We start from the raw sequence: 23,104 nt of genomic DNA on the forward strand, positions 1-23,104 counted from the left end.
GGCACCTGTGGACCGCGCCATCAGCCTCTATTATCTGAAGCGAATACACAATTCACAGGCCTGCCCTGGTAGGATAAAGCTATGCAACATCTCATTCCCTTCTCAGGGAACAGGGTTACATGCGCTATATCCAGGCTGTAATAACGAATGAATGTGTGTGGCGTAGACCAAACTACAGCAGCACACACATCCTGTAAGGATACCCCTTTGGACAAAGTCTTCGCAGAGGCGACCACCCTAGTCGAATGAGCCCTTATGCCCAGAGCCGTGGCGGGACCGGGCGCCTAATAAGCAATAGGGATTGCTTCCTCTATCCAATTAGAGATGCACTGCTTTGACACAGCATCACCTCTACTGTCGCCGCCAAAGCAGACAAGCAACTGCTCCGAATTACGCCACTGGCTGAAGCAGTGGACGTAAGTACAGAGAGTCCTTACTGGACATTGCAGGTGCATTCTCTCTTGTTCCCGTGTGGGGAATGGAGGAGGGCAGAAAGCCTGCAACACCACATGGTTGACAGCTGATGTAGGCACCTCTATCCGGCATAGGATACAGGAAGGCCTCAGCTAATCCAGGGGCAAAGTCAAGGCAGGAAGGGGCAACAAAGAGAGCTTGTAGATCTCCTATTCGCTTGAGAGATGTCAGAGCCAACAGAAGAACTACCTTTAGAGTCAGAAGCTTCTCAGAGGCTGACACTAACTGCTCAAATAGGGCCCCTGACAGCCTGACCAGAGAACACTGAAAACTTGCGGCCACCTTGGCTAGAGGAAGCCCTACAGTAGCACTGGGGGCCAACTGCCCTTACAACCTCATGTCCCCTGATACATATGTCCACGGCCCCTCAGTAGCGCTCTTCTTTGCCTGCTTGGCCTTCATGACCTTTCTCAGATCAGGCCTAGTAGCAGACCGTGATTGTGGCCGCCCAGGTCCACTGGCTATTTGCAGGGGTTGGCGGGCTGCAATACTTGCCTTCTGGGTCTCCCTTGCACTAGTGCTGGCTCGAGACAACAGGGAAGGAACTCACTGAATGCCACCAGATGTCAAACTCACTCAGCAGGTCTGTTTGGTAGGTCTGAAAAACTGTCATTGTCTGCAGTGACCCACAAGCAAGACTACTACTTCATAGGCCTAGCCCACCAATGCCACGGTGGCTTGGATGGCAAAGCCGACCCCCATAATTATCTGCTGTCAGTGGAAAGAGGTAGCTCACAAGCGTCTCCTCCACCTTCAGCATAGCTAAATAGCCATGCTGTTCATTCCCCACAATGGCCGAATAATCCAACATCGTGGGCTTATAAATACGTCTTATGCATGGTTTTCCTCCAGAAGCCTGATATTTTGTCATGCACTTATGGAAGAAAGGGGAGTTTCTGCAGTGTGAGAGATTTACTTTCACTGGGGAGAAAAAGGCTCATCCAGCCTTAGTAATCACTTCAAGCAGCTCTTTATACGCTGCCCCCCCCCCCCCCCCCCCTTTCCATACCATAAGGAGGAGTCATGACGCGAGCTCCAAAATCCAGCGGAGAGCCGAACCCAGAAGACAGAGCAAGAGATAGGCCATCGCTTGTCTCCGGCTCCTCTTCCGGGTCCATAAGAGATCCCCCAAACCTGAGATGGCTAGCTGCCTCGGCAGCTTACGGCCCGGATCCACAATGCTCCGAAACCCAACTCGCTTCGGCTTCCGATAAGAGCGCGAGCCGAGCTGCTTAATGTAGGCATTACCATGCGCAGCCTCTCGAGGCTGCCATTGCATGCTACATCCCAAGACACTTCACCCAGAAAGTCTGCACTATTCCACGTGATGAAACGGGAGCAAACCATAACACACTTCCTGAATTCTCTCACTCATATTTTTCTCTCTTGCTCATTCCATTTTTTCTTTTCTTTTTTTTTTAAAGGGATAGAAATGTTCTGAGATTTTGAGAAAAGATAGCAAGGAATTGAAGTGTCTTTTTCTTTCTTTACACAAACGACTGACATGCAGTCTTTCGCTGAAGATAATAAAGGCTGATGGTGCAGTTCACATGTGCCATATTTATATCACATGACACGCTTAATTGCCACGCCACCTGATCATGACAGGCCTATAAATAGGCATGATTTTACACAAGTTCAGAAGCTGGTCATGCGCGAGAGGCACTCGCATAGTGTTATTCTAAATGCAATGTCAAAGTTCCCTTTGAATGGGAACACCTGGTGACATGTTTTTATAGGAAAATAATCAACTTTGGGTTGGTAACCGTAACCCTAATTTATCACACCACTCCAACATTAATTAGTTTACAGTATGACATTGAGTGATTTATTCATTACTTATTCAGCAGTATACTCATTTTCATAGTGGATGATTCCAAATATCATTTGCAGTACTATATCATACCTCTTGCAGTACCTTCCATGTAAATTCCATGGAGTATTGCTTTTTCCCATAATTCTGTTCCTGTTTTGCCTATACAGGTAGACCTATATGTGTAGTAATTCTGTAAAGCAATATTGTGAAAATGTCATAATCTTAAAAATGTAGGTCGACGTGTAATGTTATCTTGAACATGCAAAAATAATTTTGTGTTCCCATTTTTCTTTCAGGATGTTGGAATCAAGATACTCACCAATGCCATAGTCAAGAAACCTATTGATTGTTTTCCATTTGAAACAAGTGAGTGTTGGTTTTTTTTTTCCAGTCATTTCCTTCTTGACATGATATGTTTGTTATATCACTGTATTGCTCCATCCGCAGCTGTTGACATAGAAGAAACAATCATGCCTACACGAAGGAATATAATGCCCATGCTACCATTAACCACGAATACAACACCCATGACTGCATCAACCACAGCTGTAACAGATTCTTCAACTACCTCGAGATCAACAACTCCTTCAGTTGCCCCAGTCGTTACGATCCGCAAATATTTCCCAGAGACGTGGATTTGGGATCTCGTTTCAGTCAGGTGTGCATGTTTAATTGAATTTTGTTTCCACTTTCTTCAGTCTGTGTTACTGAGTCAGTGTTTTTTCCTCTACAGTCAGACTGGATCAACGACTGTTATTAAAATGGTTCCAGACTCCATCACTACATGGCAGGCTGGTGCATTTTGTACATCATCTGTTGGGTTCGGAGTCGCACCGAAAACCCAGCTCACTGCCTTCCAGCCTTTCTTTGTGAGCCTCACCATGCCAAGCTCCGTCATCCGAGGAGAAGTATTCACGCTTAAAGCCACCATCTTCAATTACCTCCAAAGCTGCATGATGGTGAGCTGACATGTTTAGTTATTAGTTATTTTCTGAAAAAAAAGATAAGGCATCACAGTGTTAAGAGAAAATGACATTCAGATGGGTTTTAATTTCCTACAAGGATTCCTCATGTATAGTATTGCCAACTGACTGATGTTAGCATTACATTTTGTGACTATTTAGATACCTTTAGCAACTTTATTTAAAAAAAAAAAAGAGCCTTGTGACAAATCAAGAGGTTTTTGCGCACATATTAGTGACTGTCCTGCACTTGATATGTCCCTCCAGCTCACATCACAGTTGCTGATTATGAGCTGAGACAGTAGAGTTCACTTGACTCCACCAGTGTGTAAAGTCAACAGCAAATCACTGCTCAGCATTGTTTATACAACTGGCACATTTTCTGGACACCTCCTACTCCTTAGAACATGTTTTATTCCAGTCAATGTGATTCAATAAATATGCAAATTACTCTGTGATGTCATCTGTGGCGTCATCTGGTGTCACACTACTTTCCTTGAATAAGGATCAACTGAGGAAAAAGTATGGTTAGTTTTCCGATAGCTGATGGAATGAAAACTCTGTTAAAGGTAAAGGTGAGTTTGGCTGGCTCAAATCAATTCTCAGCACAAGTGTGTAAAGACTGCAGTTACACAAGCTGCCTGTGTGCTGACGAGAGCCAGACCTTCTCCTGGACCATCACACCACTGGTTCTGGGTACGTCAAACCTTTCAACTTAAAGTTCATAGAAAATGTAAACCTTCTCAAATTATATAATTAAATATTAAATAGTTTACAATAGCTTCTGCTCTGTTCCACAGCTGTCTCCTGACATTTACAAACAGCACACTAAAACCAGACATAAGACACATTCTAATTTCTGACTTTTATGTTATCACAAGGTCATCACTTCACCGCCAGTGGAAAATCCAGATTAAATATTATAAATTCATCAAAGTGTAACTAACCCTAAACCAAACACTATTTTTTCTTAGAGATTTTCACTAGTTACCTGATAATAACAAAAAATAAAGATTAGATTCCTCTCAGATTTTCAGCATGAGCTAATAAACCAAAAATAGATTTTTCAAAAACCTTTTTTTTTTTTTTTAACCTTCATCAAGGGTGTTAATCGTAGAGCTGACTGATGCATCCTGTCTTATACTTTACCAGTTAGCAATAGTGGGTTCTCCAGTCATAGAGAATAGTTTCTATTTTGTGTGTGTGTGTGTGTGTGTGTGTGTGTGTGTTATAGGGGTGGTAAGCATCAATGTGACGACGGAGGCTGTGCAATCATCGACTCTGTGTGGGGCGAGTGCGGTTACTGTACCACAGAAAGGACGCATCGACATGGTCATTAAAAGACTGCTAGTGAAGGTGATTACATTATTATTATTACTACTAACATATAATCCAGCCAGAGACCTCTTGAAGGATAAAATACATTTCTCAGTACAGAATATATTTTTATAACATAATCCAACCTTTCAAATATTAAGCTAATTGTTTAAATGTTTACAGTAATATTCTGTTTGTTTCTTGGAGATATGAAACTTTATATTTCAGAACTTACATTCACAGGACACATTATTATTCAGGTTTGGATTAAACCCTAATCAACTCAAATGACTAGTCAAACAGGCAAATATAACAAACTCAATAGTACTCAATAATAAATGAGTGATTTTCATTACCTTAACAAAATTCTTAAAAGTCCTACAGATCCCACTCTGATAACCACTCATGTAAATGTACAGCATTCCTGTTGACTATAGAACAAATGTATTATTCTGTTGCCATTTTCAGGCTGAGGGAACCAAACTATGTAAAAGCTACAATGAACTTCTCTGTCCAGGTCAGACTCACTTCATTCCTTCACCTTATTTATAACGTTTAACCATCTGATTCATATTATCATTGGTGTTTTAGAATTGTTCACTGATCATTTAGTGCATCAGTATAGAGCAGTTTATGATTTCATTGCTCAGAAATACATGGATTATTTGGAATTAGGGGTCACTGCTCAGGAGGAGGCATGCGGTTACTTCTATACGGTTACATTTATATGACATTTACTTCTAATTAATCAAAGAATGTTTGACAGGATGTGATCCAAACACACTGACGACAGTTTAAGGGTCTTGTTTAAGAACTAAACACTGGGTTTATGCAGTTGTACCACATGTTTTCCCCTTGGCTTTTGTTTTGGTAGATGGTATTGTTCAGACGACCGTCTCACTGACTCTGCCTGAGGTGTTCGTGGAAGGTTCAGCCATGGCCTCAGTCTCTGTCCTGGGTTAGTTGAAGAACTGTTTCTATTTCATCAGTTTGGACCATTATTAGTACCATTTCAGTATAACACTCAGCAACAAAGCAAGTTATTCACATTGTGATTTCCACTGCACATTGCCTTTAAATAATCTTTTCTGTGCAGGAGATCTGATGGGCCGAGCTCTACAGAACTTGGCGAGTCTTCTTGCGATGCCGTACGGCTGTGGAGAGCAAAACATGCTACTCTTCGCCCCCAACATCTTCATCCTGCTGTACCTGGAGAGCACCAACCAGCTCACACCCCAGATCAGGAGCACAGCCGAGACCTACCTCGTGAGCGGTGAGGACTTTGAGTGTTTCAAATGAGACCTTTTTGACATCCACCTCCTCTACCATTTCTCCTTCAAGTGTCCCTTTTGCTAATCCTTTTTTCAATGGAAAGAAGTACATAAAAATAGTTTTCAATATTTCTGCTTTAATTTTGTAATTTATTGTTGATGACTGTACTAGTCTTGTGTTCATCCAATTAATTTCTCTCTCTCTCTCTTCCCCTCCTAAGACTTAAATAGTGGGTGGAAATAGCTACATTTAAATAAAAAAAATACACACACATTGCATTAACATCACACAACTCTTTGTTTGTCTCATTTCCTGTACAGGATATCAGAGAGAACTGACCTACAAACACACTGATGGATCTTACAGTGCTTTTGGGATGAGTGATCGATCAGGCAACACATGGTGAGTCTCTCAGAATGCAGCTGTAAAAAAGCTGAAACTAAGCAAGTAAAGACTAAAAAACGCTTCCCCCCCAACCCCCTTGCCTGTCACGTACTGAGGTTGAGGCAGAAGCAATTGCAGATATTACCATTTATTTAAACAAACGTTCAACAAAACAATGACACGAAGACAACTGGGAATAACACTGTGGCATGAAACAAAACACTGATACATAAAAGACAACCGTCTAAGACAACAAAAGACAAGGAAACAGTGCAGACAATGACTATATATACACCCGAGTGCTCATTAACCAAACTTGAATCAGGTGCAGGTGGTCATGTGACAGGTAGTGCAGTGCAGTGGCTGATGGGAACTGGAGTCCAGAGTTTCTAGATACATGTCGCTGCCTAGTCATCATGTAAGTAATAATAGGTGTGTCATTTTGTTCTGGTAAAGTAATCAATAACAATGTAATGTGATGAAGCGGATTTACTCTTTTTTATTTTTAGGAGATTTTAGGAGTTTTATTCCTCTTATACCACAACAATGCCAACAATGAAAATTTTCTTAATTATTAATAAATATGAATGACACATCATGCTTTTTTATCCATTTATTGTTACATTTAATGTTGTGGAAAGCCTACTAAAGTTCCTGATCTCACTGTTACATAGCCTATAAACAGTTCTCTGACAGTTACTGTTATGAAAAAGGACTCAACAGGAAGTAAGTGCAGAAGTAAAGCCTTTATTTACACTTAAGGCAGGAAACACTCATTAAACTATGGAATGAACACTCATTTAACTCTGGCGGAAAACACTCATTTGACTATGGCATGAACCCTCTTCTAACTATGGCATGAACACTCTTTTAAATAGAGCATGAAACTACGAACAGGAAACTAGACAGAGCATGGACACATTACCGCCTGGCACCATTGTACATTCCGTCTTCCCTTTAATCCGTCATTACGCTACACTAATACCACCCAACGTGCGGAGCAACTTGAGGGGTTTAAATAACCAGTCACAATTATCTTAAATGCTGACAGCTGGCAACACTTCAAAACACACCCTCGCACCTCCGCCAATATCTGAACCAGGCAGTACATAACAGGAACCAAAACAAGTGCACATGTCCATTGTAAACACAGGCATCGCCTCAGCACCATCTGCCAGCGAGATCATGACAGAACCCAAAGGCGCCTCTCCTGGAGCGTCAAAGAGCACCCCCCTCCAACGGCAGTCCTAGGCCCCTGTGTAATCTGTTTTTTGATGATTCAGGAAACAGGGCGTCCTGTCTACTGCCCGGTAGAGCACCGCCCCCAGCGGGGCTGCGGCATTGGCCAATGTCCACTGCGGAGCTGGAGCTCGGGACGACGTCCTCAGTGGGACTGGAACATTGGGGGACGTCTTCAGCGGGGTTGGAATGCTGGGCAATGTACTCCGTGGGGCTGGAACACTGGGCGACATCCTCTGCGGGGCTGGAGCTCGGAGAGATGTCCTCTGTGGGGCTGGAGCTCGGAGAGACGTCCTCTGTGGGGCTGGAGCTCAGATGGACGTCCTCTGTGGGGCTGGAGCTCAGATGGACGTCCTCTGTGGGACCGGACAGCGGGGCAGCTTCCTCAGCGGGACAGGACAGCAGGACAGCTTCCTCGGTGAGACCTCCCCGCAGGTCTCTGTCTGGAACTCCGAGGTCGCCAAGTTGACCTTGGGCTGGAGCTCCGGAGCTAAGACCTTCCCGTAGGTCTCCAGCTGGGGTCCAGAGGTTGCCAGGTTGATCTCGGACTGGAGCTCCGGAGCTGAGACCACCCCGGTCTCAAGCTGGAGCTCTGGTGGGAGCTCCGAGTTCGCACTGTTGACATCGGGCAGGATCTCTGCACGAGCTTTCCAGTGTAGTCATTTATGCTCCCGCCAGCTACATTTGAAGCATTCCTTCGAACAGAAGAACGCTTCCTGGAGACCCAGTTTCTTGCAGGTAGGGCATTGTATCTGGGTCTCCCTCCCACAGCCCTCAGACATGCATCTCGGTGTCCTCTTCACCATGTTGACTGGAACCTAACGCAAAGCTGTGGATTCGAGCATGTTCACCCACTTGGGAGCTGCGGAGTCTAGCATGTCCACCCACGTGTAGAAAATGTTGAAGGGTGGGTCAGGCTGGGGCTTTCCATTGACCCGCCACCCCAGCAGATACAGATCACAATGATGTCCTGTCCAGTAAAACTCTTCGACAAAAAGTTCTCGAACTGTGTGACGTCATGGAGAGCAGGGAACCCAGTACTCACTAGTTCCTCCGCCCGTTCCCTGGCCGGGTTTAGGGAACCCAGTACTCACTAGTTCCTCCGCCCGTTCCCTGGCCGGGCCGCAAAACCGGGACACCAAGAACCCGATCCACTTGACCTTAGTAGGCTTGGGATGTGTGAAGCTGCAGAAATAAACCTGGCAGCTGCAGAGGAATTCCAGTGGGTAGCTCCCCAATGCCACTGTCTCTGGTGGGAGTTCGGCGGCAAACCTTTGTGGGAACTGGATGGACTGGAAACACGGCCAGTAGTCCGAGCGTCTCCCAATAAGGTGCCCTCCTGCTATTTCATGGGTAGGGGTTCTGCTACGAAACAGGACTGAACAGGAAGTAAGCGCAGTAGTAAAGACTTTATTTACATTTAAAGGAAATGTAAGGAAACACTTGTTCAACTACGGCAGGAAACACTCGTTTAACTAAGGTATAAACACTCATTTGACTATGGCTTGAACATTCTTCAAACTATGGCATGAACACTCTTCAAACTATGGCATGAACATTCTTTTAACTATTGCATGAAACTAGGAACAGGAAACTAGACAGAGCATGGACACATTACCTGGCACAATTATACATTCCGTCTTTCCTTTAATCCGTCATTACTCTGCGCTAATACTGCCTGATGTGCGTAGCAATGTGAGGGGTTTAAATAACCAGTCACAATTATCTTAATTGCTGACAGCTGGCAACACTTCAAAATACACCCTTGCACCTCCACCAATCACTGAACCGGGCGGGGACATAACAGGAACCAAACAAGTGCACATGTCCATTGTAATCACAGTCTTAGCGTCCATGCGCACTTCAAGCACATGCACGCACTCTCCAGCTGCCCATGCACGTCATCGCCTCAGCGCCATCTGCCAGCACGATCATGACAGTTACAAAGCGGTGACACAGGAGACTCCTTTCATAAATAAACATCTCACAAAAAAACTATTAAAAACCACATTAATGTATATATAGATGCATTTAAGTTGACATCTGAAACACAAATGAGTCCAGCGATGTTTTCTACATTCCAAATAAACATTGTGGTTTCGATTTCAGACTACAGACCTGATCATGTTTGTGTTCTCAGGTTGACGGCATTCGTGATGAAGTCTTTCAGAAGTGCCAAGCGATACATCTTTGTAGATCAGATGCTTGTAGATCAGGCGAAGGCCTGGCTCGGTCAATGGCAGCAGGCTAACGGATGCTTTGCCTCAGTGGGACAACTCATCCACACTGACATGCAGGTCAGGAGACCAGTCTGAGTCCAATACCACGTGCTGTTAGAGGACAATAATTAACAGCAGGTGGTGTGATGAAATAGAGTTAGTGCTACAACGTGAATGTTGATTATTTTCCTCTAACAGCATGTACTGGAGTGTTTTATTCCTCTAATAATACTGCTGTGTGCCAACAATTACATTATTTTATGTATTAAAGATTGACACTTTTTTTAATCAGTTTATAGTTACTTTTAATGTTCGTTAAACAACACTTGAGTTATACAGCTTATCATGTTAGGAAGAATCCATAGAATCTACCAGTGCTTTGAGTTAAACTATATTTAATTTTAACATAATTTAATTTTGGGTCTGAAGTATTACAGTAATAATCTCTCTCTTGGTCTCTCAGGGAGGGGTGAATGATGAGGTGACTCTCTCAGCGTACGTCGCAGCTGCAATGCTGGAGCTCAATTATACAATTGCAGTGAGTAAACTGTTTCACTGATGAACTTTTATTCAGTGAATTTTGGGTCATTACAGATGGTAATGTAAAGATACACAATAATGATGATAAACAAATATAAAAATATTTTTCAATGAATCAGTTTTTCAACAACTAATAAAACTTATTCATTAATGCCTAGTTTAAAGTTTTGCTTAAAAAAAACACCAGCACCTTGAGTTAATTTGAGATGATTGTATGTATAATATACGAAAAACACAAATGCATATTGAACAACTTGTTTGAGTTATTGAGTTATTGTAAATAAAACCGAAATTGACAACACTGACTTTTAAAAAAATGATCTTTATATGTGCATTTTGTGTTGCAAAGATATTGACTTGTCTCTAATGAATGGATCATGATCTACATGTTAATATGTATATGACAGGATCCTGTGGTGAACAGGAGTCTCGCGTGCCTGAGGAATGCGTACACTCAGGTGAACTCCACCTACGCCAAGGCTCTCCTTTTCTACACCTTCACTCTAGCTGGAGATCAGGGGATGAAGAACACTCTCATCTCAGACCTGGATGCAAAGGCCATAGTTTCAGGTTTGATGCTCCAAGTCTGTATGTCTATCAAACCACCACACAAGGAAAAATTGACAAACGTTCTCCAACAGCTGACACAGGGCGTTGTACATGTGTAGGCCAATATTTAATAATGGTGTAACATAATGACACTGTCTCTATCTGTATCTGCATAGTGCTCTGAATAGCTGTATCTAGAATGGAACTTCTTTTCTTCCTCATTTTCTTCCCAATTTGATCACCCAATTCTCACCCAGCATCCAGCCTTCCACTCATAAGACATCTATTAAGCAGAGAGGGTGAAGGCTAACGCATGATTCTTCCAGCCAACTGCAACTGTTGCTCATGCTGCGTAACAGGGCAGTTTAACACACTCGGAGGAATGTGCTCTCTGCCCTCTTCTGCACACAAGCTCACAGGCACCAACAACCATCTAGTGTTGCTATGATTGACAGGGGAATGAGTACACCATCTCTCCCACCCAGAAATCATCCATATGGAAATGTACACTGCTCAAACACATTCAGACCTTTTTAAACCTTTTCATTGGACAACCTTGAGTCAATGGCTTCAGTATTTCTCTAATATCTCCTTCAGGGGGCGGGAGGCACTGGAGCAGATTGGATAGTGGGTCTGTGACGGACTCTTTGGAGGTGGAGATTACCTCGTATGTGCTTCTGGCTCTGATGTCTGGACCCCAGCTCTCCGGATTTGGCCTGGGTTACAGCGCCAGCATCGTCCGTTGGCTTTCTCAGCAGCAGAATGCCTACGGGGGTTTCAGGTCTACACAGGTACAAAGCTTCAACACATCAGTCTCATACTTCACAGTTTGCATGGCCTTTCCCCCTTTAACTTCACACCTTTTACACAAAAAAAAACATATTGCACTTTGCTAATTATTGCACAAATGCTATTCAAAGATTATCAGGTATGTCATGGCTTATGTGACAAGCTTTTATGATGTACCGAATTGAACAGTAAAATGAAAGGAATAACTGGACATCTATATTATTTACTTTCCTATATTCTTTATGAATTTGCTCTAGTAGCTAATCTACAAATGTGTCCCAAAGTATAGACTACATTTTTAGTATATTTAAGCATATACATATGCATCATTAAAGCATAATTCACTTACTTGGACACAGTGGTCAGTTTATTTAGCTTAATTTGTAGCCCTTGCCCATATCTTGCTCTGTCCAATTACTTTTAATTACTTTTCCTTGTGCTTTAGACTATATTTATATTCTATGTAAAAAATTGACCTAATGTAAAGAGTCAATATACTGTACTGACACACCTCTGATTTTTCCCCAACTGTATCCATTCATTTAAGACATAAGACAGACCTGCATGTTGACGTGTGTATGTATTTATTTGACTGTCCAAGCGTAATAAGCCGCTAAAGAGAACTCAATCCGGTACTCGCACGATGAGAGCGAGGGAGACCTTCATTCAGTTGTAGTTACCTTAATTTTATGTTGCTATTCATTTATTACCTTTATTGTTATGTTACACGCGATGTGGACTCGACTGTACTCGGAAAAAAATCTAAATGCCCAAGTCCGTTTCAAGTTCGAGTACAAATTTACCAGAGAGTGAGAGTTCTTTCATAATTGGACTCTAGTTCGGATCAAGTCCCTCTAATTATTACTGTACTTTACTTATTAATATTTGTGTCATTAATTACAAATAAACATTATTATTATAATGCAATTTATTTATTTATTAATTCATTTTTTATTTTTATTTTTAAATAGAAGCACACATCTGGTTACTACTCACTTAAATTAAAATTTGTACTTTTGATATAACAACTCCATCATGAATAGAGTTTGATCACATTTTTGTTCTCTTTATACTCTTATCCATCATACAGGACACTGTCGTGGCTCTTCAGGCTCTGGCAAAATTCAGTCTCGTCAACTACAGTCCAGCAGGAGCTGTTACTGTTACTATAACATCATCATCAGGGGTGATTAACACATTTAACATCAATCAGAGTAACAGGCTGCAGTATCAGGAGAGTCAGCTGGAGGAGGTTCCTGAAGATTACAACGTCACAGCACAAGGGAAAGGCTGTGTGTACGTGCAGGTCTGTACATCACCATTTCCCACTTTACTTTCTTATCACAGTTCCTCAGGTGTAAATATGACTGAAATCTTTATGAATGTGACTTTTTTTCTGTGTGGAAATGAGAATTATTGGGTAAAAAGTGTGTAATGTTATATCACTTTTTTCTGTTTGATGGTTTCTCTCTCTTCCTCACCGTGCCCTTGTCTTTGCAGGCTGTTCGTATGAACATGTTTGCCTTCAGTTTACCTATAAACAAGTTTACTTGGAAGATATACGCATTCAAAATTGGTGTCTTTCTCTAACACCAATACGGATCAACAATTTTGATGGCATCATTCTACACTTCAACTTCATCAGATTTTCTGTCCAATTAAATACTGTCTAGAATCTGAAGTGTCCCGCCCACAACATTATACAAATCCATGGGTTTTAACTGTCACGCACGTTTTAGCGTGACTATGACAAACAAGCGTTACCGTACTGGTCACTTTTGTACATTTGTTTTATCTGGAACAATGGTAATTTCACATGTAACAACCAGTCACTGTCCATGGAGAATTGGTTCCAGCATAACGTATTAATTGTAAACGAGCCTATTGACAAGAATGGGTAATTATACACTTCTAAATGGAAAAAGACTTTTTAAAAAATATTTAAGACTATCCCCAGTGGCATACCAACTTTAACCAAATCTTCAGTTGTAGATATTAATGATTCAACCTTACAAAGTCCCCAACTTTTAGTAAATGGTCTTATCGTTTTTGATGAACATTTTAATAATAATTTTATAAGAAACTTTTCTACCTCATTTAATGTTCACGTCAAAATTGAACAAACCCGTCAATTAATTAATTAAAACCCTGTGATGTTTTACTTTTCTGAAACACAAAATTACATCATTAATCTTTTCATTATTTTAGTTTCATATTCACAAGATGAGAGGAACTAAATCCCCCTCATATATTACCTTCTATAACACTGATCTTAAGATATATTTTGAAGCCCTTTCGAACATGAGAATATAAAAGAAGAAACTTAAGAAAACTGTAAAAATGTTAAAGCTCCCAGCACATTTCTAGTAGTAGGACAGGGTCCTCATCTCTTCAGTGCTCCCTAAGTAACATGTTTCAGCTGCTTAATAGATTTACTGTTAACTGGCTAATTAACCAAGATCAATTAAGTATGTTTTAATGTAGTATGCTCACTGTTTGCAACTGTGACCTCACGTTAAATGAAAACTAAGCTAACAAGTTTACCGTTACCTCAGGATGGAAGCTAGTTTATTTTTATTAAAATACTTATGAGGGATAATTTGGACTTTTCAACAATCTCAACTATATTTCAATTAAAATATTTTTTAGCATATTTTACTATTATTATTATCATACATTATCTATGTATGTTTTATATATTTTTTTTTTATAATATGTATATTATATATTATATAATATTGTATAACCCTACTGAAAAGAGGATGAGTTGTTGGTTTTTTTTTTCTTTCTAGTTCACTTTGTGCTACAACATCCCTCCTCCTCCTGACCAGTCTTCATTTACTATCTCAGCCTCAGCATCTGGAAAATGCAAGGTCCCAAATCCATCTCTGGAAGTGAAAATTACTGTCAGGTGAGCTCCGAATCAACAAAATGACAAAACGGAGAATGGAGAATTAATTCAATTAATATATGCATACATACATACATTCATGCATATTTGCTTACTATTGTGGATCATGTCTACAGTTATTAAATTGTTGCCACAATGTAGTTGACAGTGAATGCAAAAGTTAGCATGTATGTAGGAAAAATGCAGCAAAGATATTAAGACTTTTAATTATCTTTCCTTATACATTCCTTGGTTGATACTTTGCATCTTTGAGAAGTTTTCTGTAAGGAGACATTTATTGATCATTTATGGAATGAGTCTCCGGTGTCAGGGCTTTGTAACAGTCCGAGGTAAAGCTGTAACTCAGTTTTCCGACATCTTCAGGACAGAGGAGTGTACACTTCTTTGCTGTTTCTCTGTAACACGACAAGCTGGGTTTTATTTTTCTTTTATTAACTTCAAGAGAGAGAAAAGAGAGAGGTGATGAGGGAACGACTGTTCATAGCTGCTGTAATGTAAGTTACTGTAGGGCCACAAGATACTTATTGATTAGATAAATATAAATCTGTGAGAGTCATTGTATAAACATAATGTTCAGATATCAGTTTTATATGAGCATGTATACATATATTTATGAGGATTTCTGACACAGTTAAAACACTGAACTGCAATAAAAAACATAATCTGAGTATAATGTTAGTAATGTTTCTCTGGTAGAATTTACTTTTAGAAAGCTGAATTAATTAGAGTATTAGAAAACTTTTCATGACATTTGATGAACAATTCATAAAATGTGAGGGCTTTAATGATCTTTTAATTTCAGATATAATGGTCAACGATTGGTGACCAACATGGTGATCATTAACGTCAAGCTTCTGTCTGGATTCAGTGCGGACGAGGCGTCTGTGAAGCTTGTGAACAGCAGTCCAGATGTAATGTAGACCTTTAACTTTAATCTCATTATTATTCACTGAACATCGAGTATCAGGGAATAGTTGTTCAGCCGTGGTGACAGAACAGTTTTCATTCCACAAATCGAACACTTTTACTCGTTATCATATTACTGGATCAGTTTGTGTTCACATACATGGTTTTGTTCTTACAGTCGACTGATGGATCTGTGAACATTGTGGAACAAGCTGATGGTGAAGTCATTATCTACCTGAATGGAGTAAGAGCACACACACAGCTTTACTAAAACACTGGGTTCCTCTGATGTTCATGTTAAAATCATCTCTGTAACTATTCAAATTTAACTAAAACCACAACAATAACATATAAGAATGAGCACATTCATATAAACCTGTGATTTGTAGCTGCAAAACTGTCAGAGCTGCTGTTATAAAAAATTTATCACAGCTCTGTCAAGTTCTTCTGATTGTTCAGAATAAATTTTCTATAAAATAAAAAGATTAAAAATGTATAATTGTTGATATGGTGACGTTTTATGTAAAGAGACATTTATGTAACATTTATGGAAGGAGTCTCCAATGTCAGTGCTTTATGACAGTCCAGTGTAAAGCTGGTAGCAAGCCTACACAGCGGTGAGCTGAGCACAGACACACAAGAGGCCGTTTAAGTGACAAACGTTGAGAGTTTTATTCACTTCTGTGACCGTGTGGGTAGAAAAGAGGTGTAATGGGGTGAAGTTCTCAGGGGTTGGTGTCATCCTCGGGGCTGCAGAGGGCGTGCTGTGGTCTTCCAGTGCGGATGAGATCTCGTTCGCTAGTCAGGGGGCTCTGTGCGTGCAGCCAGGGAGCGAAGTCCTCCATCGTGTCTGAATCTTCTAGAAGAAACACAAAACACAGCCTTAATCACGTTTCGGGAACCCTCTCTCCCTTTTCTAGTGGAGGTTGGCCCTTTTATATGCTCCTGCCGGCTGCTAGAAGGTGGAGAGCGGCCGCGCTGATAAATAGTCTCACAGCCACGCGCTCTTCAGCTGTCCAAAATATTGGTGGTGCTGAAGCGGTCCTTTCAGCACCCTAGCGGCAATCACGCAATCTCTTTTGTGCTCCGGCCGCCTGTCGTCATAGGCTGTAATATACAAAAAATATATATAATAATTCTTCATCTTCAGGAAGGGGTTGACATGTTGTGGTTTCTCAGGAACATGTAAAAATTTTTGTCTTCTTAACTTTGAGAGAGAAACAAAGAGGCTGGTGAGAGAACGACTGTTTTATAACTGCTCTAACGTAAGTGAGAACAGGAACTATCATGTTCCAGAGCGTTAAATGTAACTACACATTCAAAAGTAAAAGAGTAAAAGATCAAAACTATGATGTTCTCTAATAAAAATTCAGTTTTTAGAAAAGGTGATGTTAGGGTCAATCTCATTTTTTATGCCTCTTTAAAATGAACACTTATTGTACATTGCTATAAAATATAAAGAGATGGTCTGAACAGAACAGGAGGATTAATTTTGGGCGATTGTTGATCAGGTGGTAGAGCGGGTTGTCCACTAATCGTAGGGTTGGAGGTTTGATTCCCGGCCCACATGACTCCATATGCCGAAATGTCCTTGGGCAAGACACTGAACCCCAAGTTGCCCCCGATGGCAAGTTAACGCCTTGCATGGCAGCTCTGCTACCACTGGTGTGTGAGTGTGTGTGTGTGTGTGTCTGTGTGTGTGTGTGTGTGTGTGTGTGTGTGTGTGTGTGTGTGTGTGTGTGTGTGAGTGAATGGGTGAATGTGACACAGTGTAAAGTGCTTTGGATAAAAGCGCTATATAACTGCGCAATTTACCAATTTAGTTTAATATCTCTGTCTGTTTCAGCTGAAAAAAGGAGTGGAGAAGGTGTACACGCTGAGGATCGTGCAGGACATTGCAGTGGCAAACCTGAAACCGGCCGTTGTGAAGGTTTACGACTACTACGAGACTGGTACGCATCATTCTGTTAATCTTTATCAATCATTAAAAGCAGATGTTTTTCTGTCCAAAAAGCTTAGTGTATGAACTTAACCATGGCTTCTATTTTTATCTTTCACTTTAGGTGACTCGGCTGTAACTGACTACACCTCACCATGCACTTAATACAGAAAACGTGCACTTTTATCCATCATCTCTTTTCTTTTTCACTTTTTTCTCCATATTTTACTTTCATCTACAGTAAAAACTTAGCAAGTTCATAAATGTTTAGTAAGTACTAAATGTTTTTTTTTTTTTTTAAATCTGTCTTATAATAATCAACTTAAACATACAGTACATCTTTTGGTGTGAGTGTAATGGACACAATGCAGGAGATTTCAACTTTGTACATGTCTATAATACTACATGTACTAAAATTCTTTGCATATGTACTGTATACTGTTGAGATACTGAATACATAAAAAATTCCTGTTTCTTTATATTGTAGATCATCTACTTAAAAGTCTTTATTCTGCAGATGTAATCACGAGGCAGTTCATGAGGTGCTGAGCAAAAATATTAATAAAATGATTAAATGTGTCGATCCTGAGCAGCGCAGCAGAAATGTCTTCACCGTATTGTTGAGATTTAGAATTTGAACTCTGACATAAAAATTCCATACAACAGATAAACGTGTACATACAGTACATTTCCTCCAGCTCCAGTCATCATTATTCTCACCTGTGTCTTGTTTTCTCGACTCGTCTATGTATGTATTTTATTTAATTTATAGTCCGTTGTTGCAAAGTCTTGTTCCATGCTTCTAGACTGCAACCTTGTTCATTATTAATAGTTTAAACACTCATGGTTGTGCTGTTGTAGGAAAATAATCAGTGACAGGGTGGTGTGACGTAGCCAGATGTGTAGCAGAGTTACTGTTACAACACTGAAGTTGATAATTTTTCTATAACAGCATGCCCCAAAGTGTTTTCTTCCTCTAATATGAAAGAATCACATCATATATTTTTAGCTGTTTAAAGTTACGTTTAGTATTGTGGACAAGATTGTTATTAAGACAAAAACCCTGAGACACTGCAAAGTATAAACTCCACTGTCCTGAACTCCTCCCCAGCTACATCTTGCACTTTTACACGTTTAAACAGACTTAAGTTTGTTTATGTGTCATACAAATACCTGTGAATGAGCTGTTACTATAGAAACAGTTAAACATATTCATACAAGCTCATTAATTAATTTACTTTTCATTTTACTTTCTGATATAGAGCTGATTACTGATATTTGAGCAAATATGTAGCTTTAAATTGTTAACATACTGATTCAGACTTAAATCTAAGTGATTTTACTCTAGTCCTGAATAAATAAACGGATGTTTACTAATCCATCAAAGCCTTGTTTCTAATTAGAGACAGTTTTATTAGGATTTCATCACTGAGCCTGATGCTTTCCTACAAGATGCAGTTTGTTCATACGGAACGTGTTTTCTGTAATTTGATCGCTCTCCTGTTACACACTGGTGTCATGTTCAGGGCAAAGAACATTACTGTATGGTTGTTGTTGACGAAATATACTGGATAAGGTACAGCCAGATTACCTGATGTAGGCCAGCTAGTATTTGCAATGAAGATAATAAACTTCTACAAAATTTTTACAAACATCAAACCAAAAGCTCAGGGGAAAAAATGAGACACTTGACAAAAATACTTCATATTGCCAAACAGACAACAAGGTTAGACTGTGTGCTGCTTCAAAACATTTATTAATCACAAAACATTGTTCTTTATGAACTGACTTAATATTAAAAAGACACCATAAGCAGAGCTGAATAATGAATAACTTATGAATTTATGAATAAGATTTAAATCCTGTCAGGAATCCTGTCAGGTTAGCTCCACTTAGTTAGCCAGCGGGTGAACATGAAAACATTAGCAGGTTCATTCTGCTTTCTGTGATCTGCAGTCAGAGCCAGTCGGGAAAATTAAAAGAAAATGTAGAAAAGAGGAAGACAAAAATCATTTGAGAACATCCCTCCTTGTACATACTGTAGACTTATATTTCTATCACTGTAATTAATCCACTGTGCTAACAATTTAAAGGGATGTTATGATACAAATCTAATAGCAGGACAGACTTTAAAAATGTCTTCATACATCTTTACGGCTTTGGGAATGGGTTGAGTATAAATAGCATTGTTGAGGCCATCGGTTATATCATTGTGGCATATTTACATACACAGATACAGTTATTTACATCGGCGATGGACTTCACGTCTACGTCTGGCTCTTAAAATCTGTGGAGTTCAGAAATCGACACCGGATTTTCAGAGAAGATTTCAGCGAAGACTGGGAATGATTAGCAGCAGACATGATGTTCTTTACAGCGGATAAACAAACTAAATACAGACAGGACACATAGACAAAAGCTCATCTATAACCTCCATCATAAGGTGTCATCAGGTATCATCAGGGATGGTTTGAAAAGAAAAAGCAATGTACATAATGTTCCACTTATCTCAGATATAGCCAATTAGCTAAGACATATTTGGTGCATAACAATTATTTTATTTATTAGCTCTGTAGCTAAGAGTTTAACAAGTTATTGAAGACTATCTCACTTAAAATCACCACTATGCTGTACTTTTACATACTTTAAACAATATTGCTAAAATTAGTTTAAGGATACAGTGTGATTTAATCTGTAATACAAGTGGTGGCCATTTTGTATATCCAAAATCAACCAGGCCCCGCCCACAAAGTTTTGGCATTTAACTGTGGAAATATAGTTGTCAGTGATGTAGATGATAATATAGTTTCACTTTGAATTTATAATTTGAATTTGTAATATTCATTGTACAGAAATATTGATTATATTTATGGATATTTTTGGTAAAATTATTACAGGTCTAAGAACAAATAAAAACATGTTTTCCATCTTCAAGAATAAGATTATGTATTTTAACAATATCATCTGAAGCAAGTATATGAACATTTGGGTGTGTATTTATGTGAAGTAGTTTGGGTGAAATAGACTTCCATTATTTTTTCAGTTATTTCACACTTCTAGGGTTAGGGTTAGAAGTGACATTATACTTGTCTATTATCATGTCCACAGGCTGCAGAGCATCTTCTGGGAGTAGTTCAGCAGAGATTTAAGAGCACAAGGACAAGAAGGCCTTATATATAGCTGACTTGTGTGTGTTGCAGGAAGACGACCCAGATATTCAAGCTGTGTCGAAGTGCTGGGATTGAGAGTAAGTAAGTAAAGCTTTAATTATATAGCACCTTTCACAACAATGTTTACAAAGTGCTTTACAGAAAACTTATACAAGAAATTAAAATCAGTAGAGAGAATAAATAAAAATAAGCAATAAAAAATATAAGACAATACACAACAATTAAATAAAAGGCTAAGCAAATAAAATAGAATGAATAAAAGGATACAAATAAAATCAAGTATGGAAAATTAACTGGTTTGAGGAAAGGCACCAGTGAAGAAAATGTGCTTTAAGATACTTTTAAAAAGAACTAATTGAATCAACTGCACGTAGGCTGTGCACATAGTTTCACAGTTTAGGCCCATAGTGACTAATGGCCGACTCCCGCTTTTCAGCCACGTTTTGGATGACCTAAGTGATCGAGCAGGAGTATATTTAGTGATCATGTTACAAAGGTTTGTAGGAGCACCACCATGAAGACATTCGAAAATGAATAACAGGATTTTAAAATCAATTCTGTAAGACACAGCAAGCCAGTGAAGTGATTTAAATGACAGAGTGATATTGTTCAGTCTAGTATGTCAGCATTCTTGAATCTGCATTCTGGATTACCAATTAGATTACCGTCTGATCCCAAAGAACTTGATCATGTGACTAAATGCTCAGAGTCATTGTTCCGTTACATGCTAGATAATGTAGCTCCACTTAAAAGAAAAATAATTCGAGATAAAAAGCTAGCACCCTGATATAATGATCCCATATGCACTTTAAAACAGACCACTCGACAATTAGAGCGTAAACAGCATCAAACCAAATCGGTAGCATTTCAAACAGCATGGAAGACGAGCTTCCTGAAAATGTCTTAGTGCTACTAGATCAGTCTCTCTCTCTACCCTAATTGAATATATAAAAAAATAATCCTCGATTCTTATTCAGTACAGTAGCAAAATTAACTAGGAATAAAACCACCAAAGAAATATACGCACAATCATTATACTGCAGCGATTCCTTGTTTTGTTGCAGATCATTTACAACTTTTAGGAGAGCAGTTTCTGTGCTATAGTTCAACCGAAAACCAGACTGAAATGTCTCATTGAGATTATTGATGTTGAGATCGTTATTGAGCTGTATGGACATAACTTTTTCAATTATTTTGCCAAGAAATGTAAGATTACAGATCGTTCTGAGCACGGAAGAATCAAGATTGTTTCTCTTCAGCAGAGGCCTCACAATAGCTGTCTTAAAAGGTGTGTGGAAAAATTCCTTGTTGGAGGGATAGATTAACAATGCTCAAGATGTTTTAATAATGTAGTAGTAATGTAGTAATAATCAATTTAAACCCAATTTAAGAAAGCTGGTGAGTAATGGGATAACAGAGCAGCTAGAAGCATTCACAAGTGATATAACCAGGTCAAGAATGTTAGGGCTGACTACTGAGAAAGAGGATTGATTAAATTGAACAGCAATAGGTAGAGAGTTATAAAATTTCCAGCAAGACAAGTGCTGACTATGTATTGCCTTTTGATAGTAATTTTATTGCTGAAGAAACTGCAAACTCATTGCACGTTTCAGTTGTGAAAACGTCTGATGATATTTGAGGTGAGGGGTTTAGCGGTGTATCTATTGTGGAGAATGGGGTTGTCTTTGTGGCTGTCAATTAAACTTGAAAAGTAAGATTTTCTAGCAGACCTTATTTCGTTATTAACTATTTTCAAGTTGTTTTTATAGATAGCTTGGTGAACTATTAGCTTTGTGTGCTTCCACTGCCATTCTGCTCCTCTGCAGTCTCTTTTTAGTCTTAAAATGGAGCTATTATTTCTCCAAGGGGCCGCTTTAATTATCCCAGAGATAGTTTTTATTTTTAAAGCGGCAACAGAGTTAATACATTTGGTCATCCTGACATTAAAGCTGTCCACTAGAGTGTCTGATGAAGGAAGTGAAAGAGGCGGAGAGATGATATGAGCTCCATGAAGGTTGCAGCTATATCAGCAGTGAGATAGCGCTTGGTGACAGTCCTCTTATCACTCACACTGTTAGTACATGCTGAAATTTCAAAGAAGACACAATAGTGGTCAGAAATGACAATGTCAACTATTTTTGGTTCATTAATAGCAAAACCATATGAGATCACCAGATCCAGTGTAGTTAGAATAAATAAAAATAAGCAATAAAAAATAAAAGACAATACACAACAATGAAACAAAAGGCTCAGCAAATAAAATAGAATAAATAAAGGAATACAAATAAAATCAAGTATGGAAAATTAACTGGTTTGAGGAAAGGCCCCAGTCCTAATTAAATCAACTACACGTAGGTTTCCAGCGAGAGAGTTCCACAGTTTAGGCCCATAGTGACTAATGACCTAAGTGATCTAGCAGGAGTATATTTAGTGATCGTGTTACAAAGGTATGTAACAGCACCACCATGAAGACATTCGAAAATGAATAACAGGAATTTAAAATCTATTCTGTAATACATGGGTATCCAGTGAAATTATTTAAGTGCCAGAGTGATATGATTCTGCAGTCTAGTATCTCAGCATTCTTACATCTGCATTCTGAACTCTTTGTAAGTGT

General features: G+C 39.5%; 1 protein-coding gene across 1 annotated transcript in view; it reads left to right on the plus strand.

Annotated features, from left to right (window-relative positions):
* The window catches only part of LOC108265161 (alpha-2-macroglobulin), a 40,374-nt gene that overhangs the window by 14,621 nt on the left and 2,649 nt on the right, over nucleotides 1–23,104 (plus strand). The window contains exons 13-30 of the mRNA XM_053680557.1: nucleotides 2,587–2,656; nucleotides 2,738–2,948; nucleotides 3,024–3,249; nucleotides 3,822–3,948; nucleotides 4,487–4,608; nucleotides 5,038–5,086; nucleotides 5,444–5,527; nucleotides 5,666–5,842; nucleotides 6,162–6,243; nucleotides 9,605–9,761; nucleotides 10,147–10,221; nucleotides 10,631–10,793; nucleotides 11,370–11,563; nucleotides 12,652–12,867; nucleotides 14,354–14,472; nucleotides 15,275–15,383; nucleotides 15,557–15,622; nucleotides 17,225–17,330. Of these exons, the coding sequence (XP_053536532.1) occupies nucleotides 2,587–2,656; nucleotides 2,738–2,948; nucleotides 3,024–3,249; nucleotides 3,822–3,948; nucleotides 4,487–4,608; nucleotides 5,038–5,086; nucleotides 5,444–5,527; nucleotides 5,666–5,842; nucleotides 6,162–6,243; nucleotides 9,605–9,761; nucleotides 10,147–10,221; nucleotides 10,631–10,793; nucleotides 11,370–11,563; nucleotides 12,652–12,867; nucleotides 14,354–14,472; nucleotides 15,275–15,383; nucleotides 15,557–15,622; nucleotides 17,225–17,330 (2,353 nt within the window). The remainder of the gene's footprint in view (nucleotides 1–2,586; nucleotides 2,657–2,737; nucleotides 2,949–3,023; nucleotides 3,250–3,821; nucleotides 3,949–4,486; nucleotides 4,609–5,037; nucleotides 5,087–5,443; nucleotides 5,528–5,665; nucleotides 5,843–6,161; nucleotides 6,244–9,604; nucleotides 9,762–10,146; nucleotides 10,222–10,630; nucleotides 10,794–11,369; nucleotides 11,564–12,651; nucleotides 12,868–14,353; nucleotides 14,473–15,274; nucleotides 15,384–15,556; nucleotides 15,623–17,224; nucleotides 17,331–23,104) is intronic.

The sequence above is a fragment of the Ictalurus punctatus genome, chromosome 5 (genome assembly GCF_001660625.3).
Source record: "Ictalurus punctatus breed USDA103 chromosome 5, Coco_2.0, whole genome shotgun sequence".
Taxonomy (NCBI): Eukaryota; Metazoa; Chordata; class Actinopteri; order Siluriformes; family Ictaluridae; genus Ictalurus; species Ictalurus punctatus.